Source organism: Ranitomeya imitator, chromosome 2 (genome assembly GCF_032444005.1).
Source record: "Ranitomeya imitator isolate aRanImi1 chromosome 2, aRanImi1.pri, whole genome shotgun sequence".
Lineage (NCBI taxonomy): Eukaryota > Metazoa > Chordata > Amphibia > Anura > Dendrobatidae > Ranitomeya > Ranitomeya imitator.
Window position 1 is genome coordinate 183635810 of NC_091283.1, and position 13508 is coordinate 183649317.

General features: G+C 43.2%; 1 protein-coding gene across 1 annotated transcript in view; it reads left to right on the forward strand.

The window, feature by feature from the left end:
- Window positions 1-13508, forward strand: part of COL27A1 (collagen type XXVII alpha 1 chain) — a 407011-nt gene that overhangs the window by 314307 nt on the left and 79196 nt on the right. Inside the window, exons 38-41 of the mRNA XM_069748227.1 lie at window positions 5765-5818; window positions 5907-6014; window positions 6269-6322; window positions 8281-8334. Of these exons, the coding sequence (XP_069604328.1) occupies window positions 5765-5818; window positions 5907-6014; window positions 6269-6322; window positions 8281-8334 (270 nt within the window). The remainder of the gene's footprint in view (window positions 1-5764; window positions 5819-5906; window positions 6015-6268; window positions 6323-8280; window positions 8335-13508) is intronic.

Here is a 13508-nt window from a genome sequence, read left to right on the forward strand (position 1 = left end):
CCACAACTTGTTTCTATAGATGGGCCAGTAACTTGTGGCTGATGATGACCACGTTATGCTCCACGGTAAACAAGTCCATGACACTTTTAGATTAGTTACCTGGCTCTTCACAGAGCCCAATCAGTTATGCCATTCACTATCATGTAGGTGTTTCTGTTAATGGGGTTGTCCCATAATGGATATTTATCACTTATCCACATGATAGGTGATCTTGGACTCCCTTCGATCACTAGACCAGTGGTCACAAAACCCTCTTCTCTCTACTAATCCATGGAGGAGGAGACTGAATTGGATTAGTGGTCAAAAATGTACCCAGATGTCGTGGTCAGCCTCACAGACATTTAATCGAGCGGCTGCCCGATCATCTCTCCTTTCACACTCCCCACTACAGTCATGCAGTGATTGGTGGGGTCACCAGTAGAGATGAGCGAACCTAAACTGCAAAGTTCGGGGTTTGTACTGGACACTAGTGATGAAATCCTAACACTGACTTTTTCCGGAAGACCGTTTCAGAGTTCTGGGAGGAGAGAGAAAGAATAGTACCGAAGTTTGGGTCTCCATTGACTTCTATAGGGTTCGGGTTAAACTTTGGGTAGAGTTCTGGTGCCCAAACCGAACTTTGGTCTAAAGTTCAGTCGAACCCAGTGAACTTGAACACCCACGGGTCCGCTCATCCCTAGTCACCAGCGAACAGATAACATATATCACCAATCCTGTATGTCTATTTTGGGACAACCCCTTTAAATGGGAAACTTGGCACAACTTCAACTTTTTATTTAGGGTCTTGCTGTAATTACATTGCTCCACACTATCCGCATTTCATTCGCATAGATCTATCCTCAGGCCTCTGGATAGCATGTGTTCTGCATATTACTGGGGGAAACATGGCAGCCATAGAGTTAAGTAACTGTCTGCTCTGTCCGATGTGAAGCCAGCTGGCATGGAGTCTAGCGCTCAGTTCCAGCAGCTCTGCAGAGTGATTTTTTGGTCTCAGCACAAGCCAGAGATTGGGTATCAATTCCAGGAAAGTTATCCTAGAGTGTGTGAGAAATCCGAGTCTGCCTCTTGGAATCCTACACTTTACAAGCAAATCTCGTCCAAAAGTTCTAATGAGGGTGCTGTGAGGGGTGCGACTGCTGCACACCTTGCTTCCTGCGCATACTTACATTAGCAGGGACTGGGAGCTTCAGCATCGTGGTATCCTTGTGTCCAACAGTCCGCCTGTCAGTTGCCAAAAATGATCAATGGCTTGGCGCAAAAAAAACGATCGCTGCTTTCTAAGAACTGTAGCGGTTTATATAAATTGTTTTGTAACCATCATACAAACAACCAAGACTGATGACTGTGCAGTGAAATCTGAGAAGGGCAGCTACGATAATGCACAGTCATTGATCAGTAGTAGTCTGCCAACTACTAAGAAACCACTGCTCTTTTGTGCCTTGTCTTTGGGCACTTGTGTATGGGCACTAGTATGTGACATGACTGTGACTTCTAGGAATGTTGGATTGCCAGATGGCAGCTCTGTTTACTGTTCATTGTCTGGGTTACCGACCACTTCTGCAATCTCTTGTCTGTGGCCAGTTTCCTATACAAAGAGCTCAATGCTTACAAACTCTTTGCTTTAGCGGTTGCGTGCAATGCTCTTAAACTGTCGGGATTGATGGATCTGGCCAGCTTCAGTGCCCCTGCAGTCCTTTGGAGCTTCAGAGGCAAATGCGACTCTACTTGTGCATCAGGGAGCGCACAGTTCGAGCGGACATCTCAGCCATGCTGCTGGCCCGTACTGTCAATGGTCAGGAGTGCACTGTGCCCCGGAAAGCAGGAAGGTGAAGTAGAGGGAGCAGTGTGCTCCTGAAGACAGGACATGGGGATAAAAAAAAAACTTTAAAATCCTGTAGTCCTCAGAAGCAATAATTGTTTTGTTGTAGCGAGCAATACCTCTTTATCACCTATCCAAAGGATGGGTGATAACTACTAGTTTGATGGGGGTCCAACCACTGAGAACCTTCCAGTTCCTTGAACAGTAAACTTATGTCCTATACTTAATGTATTGATGGTCGTGCATGTATGCTGATGCTCCATTCAGTTCCTATAGGACGGCCAGAGATAGTTCTGCACTGTTTTACGCAGCAATGAAAGTTTAGTACAAAGCAAGAATGAGAGGTGTCGATTGTATTTGAGGGCATCATGATCTCTTGTCAGACCCTTGATTTCAGAGATTGTGTGTTTCACCAGTGTAATCAGTCATTAGTCCCCATGCTTTATAAATCCCGCAAACTCGACCTGTGATAAGAGTAGAAAATTGATGTTTTAGGAAAATAAGTATATAAAGGAAATGATTGATAGTGATATATATGACATGGAGTCTACCGTATTGATGGTAAATGTTTTTTGGTAGTTAACAGCCCCCATAGTTAATGTTGGTTCAGTCCAAAAATTGGATGCGGAGAGTAACAATGTGAATCCCTCCTGAAGCAGCCAGGATAGGTCACAGACCTTTCTCTAATCACGTAGGCCCGGAAATGATTCTTTGGAGATTTTGGCAAAGGTATGGAGCAGCAATTGCTGCCGTGGTGTGAAGCAATTCCTATGCGTCTGGCAGCTTTTCTGCAGCGTCAGCTCAAATTATATTAATTCACTCTGACTTGGCTGTAGTCAGGTGTGTATATATTACTAGTGAAGTCATGCTACATTCTGCCATTTATATTCAATGTGCTACAGTCTCTTTGCTGAAAATTTATTTGCATAGTTTAATATGTAGCACAAGTAAAATTGACTTGTACCTTCTGCCTATGCATTATGGCATGTACTGCCTTCACCTCATGGGGCATAGAAAGTATAAAATATGGATGGCACTGTCTGCCAAATGCTATGGACACAGCGAGAGGTTACGGACAACCTCCTTTTGTAAAGAACAAAGAAAAAAATCTAGAGCGGCTAATCCGTGCTTCAGTAACCCTTTCTTAACGGTGCTTTATTTTCCTATAACTTACCATCAGCCTACCTAACTTCCTACTATGTGTGGAAATAGGTAATGCTGCAGTAAAAAAGCATGGGGGAGGAAAAGAGCAGTAGTCAGAGTCTCTAATCAAACTCATTTTGTGAAGAGGACCTTTCACTGCTTTCAGTATGTCTGTGACTGAAAATGCTTGCGTTTCTTTGTGGGGTTGATGTCACCTTTGATTTGTCCAGTGACATCAAGGCGACGGTTTAGTAATGGAGAGGCATCAATAAGACACCTATCCATTACTAATCCTATATGTATATTGTAAATAAACACACAGCAAGTATAAAGTCTTTTATTTGAAATTAAAAAAAGCACATTTCCTTTTTTATTTAAAAAATAACAAACACAGTTACCGTATATTCCTATAATTCCCATTGCATTGAAGCCCTTGTCTCCTGTAATAAAACAAAAATAAAAAAACAACAATATCCCTCACCTGTTTGTCGTTCTGTCCCACGCCGTAATACATGACTGGGGATAAACCGTTTTCAACCTAGACGGCTCCAAGATGCGACCGTCCAGGCTTAGAACCAGTGAGGAATGAGCCACTGTGAGTGCAGCATCAGTTACTAGCGGTGACGTCACTGAGGCTGCATTCCCAGTTGGGCCCCTGAACTGCGGTGACCTTCGGTGAGGTCACTGCCAGCACAGTGAGAAAGTCTCCCTGTGAACTGCAGTGGACTCACCTCTGCATCGTGAAACTTTTTCTCACGGTACTGAGGCCACCACAGTTCAAGGGCCCGGCTGAGAACGCAGCCTCAGTGACCTGTAGTAAACTCGTTGACGATACCGCTAGTCACTGAGGTTGAGCTTGCAGTAGCTCATTCCTCTGTGGTTCTCAGCCTGGGCAGTTCCATCTGGTCACTGTCCAGGTTGAAAACTATTTATCCCCAGACATGGGTTATAGCGTGGGACAGAACAACGGACAAGTGACGGATATTGTTGTTTTTTATTTTTGTTATATTACAGGAGATGAGGGCTTCAATTGAATGGGTGTTAGGTGAGCATAACTGTTTATTTTTAAGTGAAAAAGGAAAAGTGTGTTTTTTATTTCAAATAAAAGACTACACTTGCTGCATGTTAATTTACATAATAACTATAGGATTAGTAATGGATAGGTGTCTTATAGACTTTTCTCCATTACTAATCCGTGGGCTTGATGTCACTGGACAAGGTGACATAAACCCCACAAATATGAACCTGACTTTCCACCACCACGGGGCAAGTGGGAAGAGTTCGGCAAAGCGCCAGAATTGGCGCATCTAATAGATGCTCCTAATTGTGGGCAGCTGCAAACTGCTATTTTTAGGCTGGGGTGAGGGGCAATATTCATGGTACCTTACCAGCCTGAGAATAGCAGCCCCCAGTTGTCTGCTTTAACTTGACTGGTTGTCAGAAATACAAGGGAACCTGCTCTATTTTTTTGTTTTTATTATTTATTTAGAGCACAGGCGCCGGCTGATGAATACTCCCACCAGTCGCCACCTGCTCTCGCTGTTGTTAGCGGCAATAGGCGTAGGTTGATGGGACCAGTAGTCCTATCAGCCAATGCCTGTGAGCGGAGGTAAACTGTTTACCTCCGATTACAGCTGTGGGCTCACTGTGTGAACCGCAGCTGTCTGACCAGTGGTCATGATTTTACCGCTGATCAGAGGCAGTGTTTACCGCACTGTCATGCACATGACAGCGTGAGAAACACCCGGTGTTTGGGGAGCTGAATCCAAACAGGAACACTGACTTCCTGGTGAAGTCCATGTTCAATATCTGTGCCCAAACAGTACTCTAACCCCCTAAGCGCGGCATCACATTATTTGCGGTTTAACATTATTTATATCCAGGATAGGCACATATCCTTCCAGTGATTCCAGCAGCTAGAGGCATATGGTGTGTCCCTTATCCTCCTCTATACCATACACTTGCCCACCTTAGGCGAGCGCCAGTGTGTTTTATCTCTTCTACCCAAAAATTGTTTCATATTTTTTTCCCATAGAGGTTTATTATATGAGACCAATGTTTTCTGAACATCTCACTGCTGACTCAGGAAACCACGAAGATCTGTGTTTGACTTGGAGAGATGGTTTTGATTTGGCTTCACATGTACAGAAATTGGCGGCTGCAGCGGGAACGGTCCAGTGATTGTGCTATGTCACCCTGCACAACGACTCCTCACACTGCATCCCACCATGGTGCAGGACCACACTGCACAGCCGCAGACACCAGTTATATCACTATTCAGTCTAGGAAAGCTGGGCACAGGACAGATTGTTTCTCATAAATCTGTGGTGTTGGAGTTCATGAGCAGCCTGCATAATCCTTCAAATTTCCTGCCCCAATGTGAGTTGGACAGGGGAACAAGTCAATGTTTTATACATGGAGACATTTTTGTGTCTGTGGGAAGGAATGTTATGTGGTTTGCTCTCATCTTTCCTTCAGTTGCAACATTTTTTCTGGCTGCATTTGCATCCCATACATATAAGTATTAAGTAATTACTGTCCTATTCCAAGATACTGATGTCTAGAACACACCTGAAGATGGATAATGGTGGTCAGGAGGCAAAATAACCCTGGATGCCTCTATCATTCACCTGACTAGTTAATGATTGCACTTGTTAGATTACACGTTGTCTATAATCTGAATTGACAGGTGAACCTTCACAAAATCACTTCAGTGGTTTCATATCCTTACCAGTTAGTCCACAATTGCTTCCAGCAAGCCTTGAATGTTCCTTCCTAACATGTCTGTACTCCAATTTACAGGGGGTGGAAGGGAAACCAGGAAAACAAGGGGAAAAGGGCAAGCCCGGACGCAAGGTACAGCACAAGGATGGCTGCATACCCAGTATGAGTCATGGTAAAACAACAGCTGGTATTAAATTAAAACATTCATCTTAATTTTCAGGGATCCAAAGGTTTTCAGGGTCATCTTGGAGAAACCGGTACTCCAGGGAATCCAGGACCACCAGGGAATCAGGGGCCCAAAGGAAGTAGAGGCACCCTCGGGCCAGTGGTGAGTACATTACATTATGACTATGTAATTATAATCAGAAGGGGGTTGCTCGCCCACATTAGAGTCCTTGGCCATGATTTCTGCAGAAGGATAGAACTTAAAAGTTGAGCTGGAAAAAATCATCTCCCTCCACGACTCGATCTAATAGACCTCTTTCATTTTCAGTCTGAAAGAGAATTGATTGACTACCTGTTATTTAGGATTGTAAACGACACTGCTGAATAAAAAACTGACCGATCCTTCTTCACATGTAGGGCTCTCCTGGCAGGATGGGTGCACAAGGTGAACCAGGAATTCGCGGCTATCAGGTAACATTTCTGATGAGGTTATCAGACTACAACCGCACGGCTGGCAATGTGTGAGTGATAGGACCATCCATCTAATGGAGATATCATTGAGGCAGCCAAGGGAATATATGTAGATTCTAAGCATTGTACAACCATGGCCAAAGTGTTGGCAGCCTTGAAATTGTTCCAGAAAATAAAGTATTTCTCCAAGAAAATTATTGCAATGATGCATGTTTTATTAACCACATGTATATTTCCTTTGTGTGTATTGGAATAACCCCCCTTAAAAAGCAGGAAAAAAAGGCAAATTGGACATAATTTCACACAAACCCCCCAAAAGAACTGAACAAAATTGTTGGCGCCCTCAACTTAAAATTTGGTTCCACACAATTTGGAATAATTGACTGCAAGCAATTGCTTTCTATTTGAAGGCACCTTATCCCAACAGCAATTTTAAGATTTCTCAACAGGTAGTCAGTGGGATTTAGATTTGGATTAATTGCTGGCCAATTTAGAAATCTCATTGCGACCCAAAATCCTTAGGTAATCTTCAGATTTCAAGATGCCTTGCACACAATCAAGGCACCCAGTGCCAAAGATAACAAAACAACCTTAAAACATCTTTAAACCTCCACCATATTTGTCTGTAGGTACTGTGTTCTTTTCTTTATAGGCCTTATTCCGTTTTTGTTAAACAGTAGAATGATGTGCTTTACCAAAAAAGCTCTATCTTGTGGTCTCATGTGTCCATAAAACCCTTTCCCTAAGGGATTTTGGCTTACTCAGGAACATTTTGGCAAACTGCAGTCTAGCTTTTTTTATGTCTCTGTGTTCGCAGCAGGGTCTTCCTGCCATCGCGTTTGATTTTATTCAAATGTCGATGGATAGTTCACGCTGATATTGATGCACCCTGAGCCTTCAGGTTAGCTTGAATTTCTTTGGAACTTGATTGGAGCTGCTTATCCACCATGGGGACTTACCTGCATTGCAAACTTTCATCAATTTTTTTTCTGCCATTCACGTCCAGAAAGATTATGTACAGTACCATGGGTCGTAAACCTCTTAATTATATTGTGCACTGTGGATAAAGGAACATCAAATCTCTGGAGATGGACTTGAGATATTTTTCAACATTTTTGGTTCTCAAGTCCTCAGACCGTTCCCTTGTCCTTTTTCTGTTCTCCATGCTTAGTGTGGCACAAACAATCTTAAGATTAAGTGAACCTCTCCCCTTTTTATCTGGTTTCACGTGTGATTGTCATATTGCCCACACCTGTTGCCACAGGTGAGTTTGAATGAGCATCAGATGCTAGAAACAAAGTTGTTTACCCTCAAGCTGCCAATAGTTTTGTCTGGCCCATTTTTGGGGTTTTGTGTGAAATTATGTCCAATGTGCCCTTTTTTCCCTTTGAGTATATTGGAACAACACACACACACACAAACAAAGGAAATAAACATGTGCAATTGCAATAATTTTCAAGGAGAAATTCTTCTTTTTCTGTAACAATTTCAAGGGTGTCAAAACTCTTGTTGCCATGACTGTATATGATAGAAACTATAGGTTTCCCACGGTGAGAGGATGCCATTTTCATTCCATTTTGATCAGTGCGGCCATTACCTAGTGTTGAATATTAAAAATAAAGGGCTGGTCTAATGTCATACAACCCCTTCGTCTGGACTAGGTTTACTCTACTACAATAATGACATGTGACTGCAGTAGCCATTCACTGGCCAAATCATTGCTGCAGCTCGGTAAGCATAGACCAGTCGGAAAGCATGGAAGTACCAGCATATAAGGAGTAGGGGATCAGTAAGGTATTACTCGATTTTGCACAGAAAGAAAAAAAAAACAATCTTTCTGGGTAATATATACTTGGCTTGCAATGAAACTTGAGTGACAGCATTGTAGTAAATGTAGACAGTGGTGTAATGGATTCAATGTTATGTAACGAAACATCATGTTCCTTCTTTTACCATAGGGACATGCAGGTCCCCCAGGTCCAGTTGGGCCTCCAGGAGTAAAAGGTGAAAAGGTACGTCTGTGCTACCCAAAGGAGGGTGAAAATATGCAGTCAATATTATATTAGAATTACAATTTTCATGGTACAGTGGATTGTATTTTCTAAATCAGTCCTTTAATATGGAGCTTGGGTTAACCCTGAACTTCTTAATCTTTCCTATAATAATGTAGCGTGTGATAGTATCCTGGGTTATCTGATGTATACTTTTCTTTTTTTGGGGGGGGGGTGCAAATAGTTATCATGCTGCTGATCTTTTAGATACTGTGATGCAGCGATCATTAGCAGGTTGGGGAATACTCGCAAGGCAGCGATATAACACACAGCAAGACCGTATTTTCTGTAACAAAAGTCCATGCCTGGTTTATTATACCTCCATAAACCACGGTAGTGCATTTGAAAATTACAGGACCGACATATAGTCCATTTCAGCTGCGGGTACATTCTATGCATCAACGGAACATAACAATCACCGACTTGCCTGTCTGGCACACATCAGTCAGTTCCAATAGCAGATACTTTTCTGCCATTATAACCCCACCTTGCTGGAGTTACCTTCCTGGAGCTCCTGCACCACACACTGACCTCCTGTCAGTCCTCTCTCCTGGGGAAGCTGCCTTACGGGGATCACTGCCTTGCCTGGCAGGCACACATCAGTCAGTTCTAGACCCACCGAAGGACGGTAGGTTCCCCCTACCCAGATTGGCGTCACAGTCTCTGCAGGCATATGTCTCCACCATGTGCATCCCAGGAATCCGGTCCACACACACAGGACCTTCCAAGCAGAGAGAGACCATGTGACCACACTATGGTCACATTATATACTTGTAACCACTCCCAAAGGTGGGAGGTGTGTGTGTGGTTAGTCAGACCCGCCAAGCTCTCCGACTAACCCTGTAAGCCTCCCTTTAAACTAATTCCAATACTTGTGGGACTACAAATCCCAGATCCACATTATCGGCTTTCAGCACAGAGGATGATCTCCTGTGCGACACATACCGGCCATTTACAATAATGTCGGACCTTGTTTCACCGTCATCGTTATGCCTACACTTGCCATGCATTCCCATGGCCTCCATACGTCTCCGTGCGCAGTCTGAGGAGAATATGTAGTGCCCCCTAGCTGTAACGGGGGTCCCTGCATCACAATACACACGTGGTCAAAATTGTGGGTACCCCTCGGTTAATGACAGAAAAACCCACAATGGTCACAGAAATAACTTAAATCTGACAAAATTAATAATAAATTAAAAATCTATGAAAATGAACAAATGAAAGTCAGACATTGCTTTTAAACTATGCTTCCACAAAATGTTTAAAAAAAATAAAACTCATAAAGGCTGGACAGAAATGATGGTACCCATGAAAATAATGTGACTAAAGGGACATGTTAAATCACATTGTGTCCACTACATACATCACCGGTGTCTATACAATCTTGGAATCAGTGAGTGGCCTGTATATAGGGCTACAGATACTCACTGTGCTGTTTAATGACATGGTGTGTATCACACTCAACATGGACCAGAGGAAGCGAAGGAAAGAGTTGTCTCAGGAGATCGGAAATAAAATTATAGACTATAATTATAGACTTTACCTTTAACATGTTAAAGGTAAAAGTTATAAGACCATCTCCGAGCAGCTTGATGTTCCTGTGACTACAGTTGCACATGTTATGCAGAAATGTAAGTCATGGGATTGTAGCCAACCTTCCTGGACGTGGCCGCAGGAGAAAAATTGATGACAAATCAAAGAGACGGATAATACGAATGGTAACAAAAGAGCCCAGGAAAACTTCTAAACAGATTAAAGCTCAAGGAGCATCAGTGTCACATCGCACCATCTGTCGTTGTCTGAGCCAAAGTGGAGTTCATGGGAGATGACCAAGGAGGAGACCATTGTTGAAAAAAATCATAAAAAAGCCAGACTGGAATTAGCCAAACTTCATGTTGACAAGCCACAAAGCTTCTGGGAGCATGACCTATGGACAGATGAGACAAAAATGGCACTTTTTGGCAAGGCACATCAGCTCTATGTTCACAGATGGAAAAATTAAGCATATCAAGAAAAGAACACTGTCCCTACTGTCAAACATGGAGGAGGCTCTATTATGTTCTGGGGCTGTTTTGCTGCATCTGGCACAGGGTGTCTAGAATGTGTGCAGGGTACAAAGAAATTTCAAGAATATCAAGGGATTCTAGAGAGAAATGTGCTGCCCAGTGTCAGAAAGCTTGGTCTCAGTCACAGGTCATAGGTCTTGCAACAGGATAATGATCCAAAACACACAGCTAAGAACACCCAAGAATGGCTAAGAGGAAAACATTGGACTATTCTGAAGTCGCCTTCTATGAGCCCTGACCTAAATCCTATTGAGCATCTTTGGAACGTGGTGAAACATGCCGTCTGGAAAAGGCAACCTTCACACACGAGACAACTGGAGCAGTTTGCTCTTGAGGAGTGGCCAAAATACCTGTGGAGAGGTGCAGAAGTCTCACTGACAGTTACAGGAATCGTTCGATTGCAGTGATTGCCTCAAAAGGTTGTGCAACAAAATATTAAGTTAAGGGTGCCATCATTTCTGTCCAGGCCTATTTCATGAGTTTTATTTTTTTATAAATCCTGTGGAAGCATGATTGAAAAGCAATGTCTGTCTTTCATTTGTTAATTTTCATAGATCTTTTATTTATTATTCCTTTTGTCAGATTCAAGTTATTTCTTGGAGCATTGTGGGTTTTTCTGTCACTAAACGAGGGGTACCAAGAATTTTGACCACGTGTATATCACACTTCTCCATCATGAGTATCTTCTCAGCAAAGGTGTGAGGCAGATTGTAAAATGTAAGGAAATGTCCTACAGCAAACTTTGGAAATTGTGTGGAGAATTCTGTTTATTGAAATCTAATGTATAAAGGGAGGTGGATCAAATAAACATTGGAAGCCACAGTTAAGGAAGCTTCTAGTAGACCCGGTGACCAGAAAAATGCCCACAGGAAAATTGCCCACACGGAAAATTGCCCGCACGGAAAATTGCCCATGCAGAAAATTGCCCACACAGAAAATTGCCAGTTGCAGCATCACAAAGTTTCAGATCCATGATATTTGAGGTGCAAGGTGAAGAATGCCCACAGAAAATTGCCCGTAGGCTGAATTATAGGTTTAATGCTCTGTAGGACAGGGGGATAGTATATGCATGTATACATGAGATGCTCTGCAGGGCAGAAGAAGAATAAATAATTATAGGTGAGATGTTCTGCAGGACAGAGAATAGCAAAGAGATATAGGTTAAGTGCTCTGCAGGACAGGGGGATAGTATGCAGGTATACATGAGATGTTCTGCAGGGCAGAAGAATAATATAGAATTATAGGTGGAATGCTCTGCAGAACAGAATAGCAAAGAGATATAGGTTAAATGCTCTGCAGGACGGGGATAGTATGCAGGTATACGTGAGATGCTCTGCAGGGCAGAAGAATAATATAGAATTATAGGTGAGATGCTCTGCAGGACAGAAGAATAATATAGAATTATAGGTGAGATGCTCTGCAGGACAGAGAATAGCAAAGAGATATAGGTTAAATGCTCTGCAGAACAGGGGGATAGTATGCAGGTATACGTGAGATGCTCTGCAGAACAGAGAATAGTATAGAATTATAGGTGAGAAGCTCTGCAGCACAGAAGAATGTCTCCGAAAATTGCCCACATAAAAAACTACCGACAAGTTTATTAACAGTTTATTAAGGAGATTTAATAACAACAATAACAAGTTTATTAAACAATCATTGCACACCTACAAATAATTAGCTGCCGGGTGATTGTCCTTGACTTCCATGGGCTCCATTGAAATACAATACAGCACAACACAGGCAGCAAAGAAAATGCAGAATGGATTTCAACAAAGGTCTCTGGGCCCAGTTTACTTCTCCAGGTTCTACAGGTTTGGTTCACTCATCCCTAGTCCCAGAGTACGGATTCTGTTCTTGTCATTCCACTGTGCTAACAATAATTCCACTCTCATTGTGGTGTGTCTGGGCCTAGAGACCCTTATTCAAATCCACTCTGCATTTCCTTCCATCCTATGCCTGCCTGCACCTGCAGTATATGTGTATGATACATACCGTATATACTCGAGTATAAGCCGACCAGAGTATAAGCCGACCCCCCTAATTTTGCCACAAAAAAACTGGGAAAACTTATTGACTCGAGTATAAGCCTAGGGTAGGAAATGCAGCAGCTACCGGTGAATTTCAAAAATAAAAATAGATGCTCCATACCGTTCATTATTGCCCCATAAGATGCTCCATATAAAGCTGTGCCACATATAATGCTCCATACTGTTCATTATTGCCCCATAGATGTGCCATATAGTGCTCTGCACCGTTCATTATTGCCCCATAGATGTGCCATATAAAGCTGTGCCATATAGTGCTCTGCACCGTTCATTATTGCCCCATAGCTGTGCTATATAGTGCTCTGCGCCGTTAAGTATTGCCCCATAGCTGCCATATAGTGCTCTGCGCCGTTCAGTATTGCCCCATAGCTGCCATATAGTGCTTGCGCCGTTCAGTATTGCCCCATAGCTGCCATATAGTGCTCTGCACCGTTCATTATTGCCCCATAGCTGCCATATAGTGCTCTGCGCCGTTCAGTATTGCCCCATAGCTGCCATATAGTGCTCTGCGCCGTTCATTATTGCCCCATAGCTGCCATATAGTGCTCTGCGCCGTTCAGTATTGCCCCATAGCTGCCATATAGTGCTCTGCGCCGTTCAGTATTGCCCCATAGCTGCCATATAGTGCTCTGCGCCGTTCAGTATTGCCCCATAGCTGCCATATACATAGCTGCCATATAGTGCTCTGCGCCGTTCATTATTGCCCCATAGCTGCCATATAGTGCTCTGCGCTGTTCAGTATTGCCCCATAGCTGCCATATAGTGCTCCGCGCCGTTCAGTATTGCCCCATAGCTGTGCCATGTAGTGCTCTGCACCGTTCAGTATTGCCCCATAGCTGTGCCATATAGTGCTCTGCGCCGTTCATTATTGCCCCATAGCTGCCATATAGTGCCCTGCGCCGTTCAGTATTGCCCTATAGCTGCCATATATTGCTCCGCGCCGTTCAGTATTGCCCCATAGCTGTGCCATGTAGTGCTCTTCTGCACCGTTCAGTATTGCCCCATAGCTGTGCCATATAGTGCT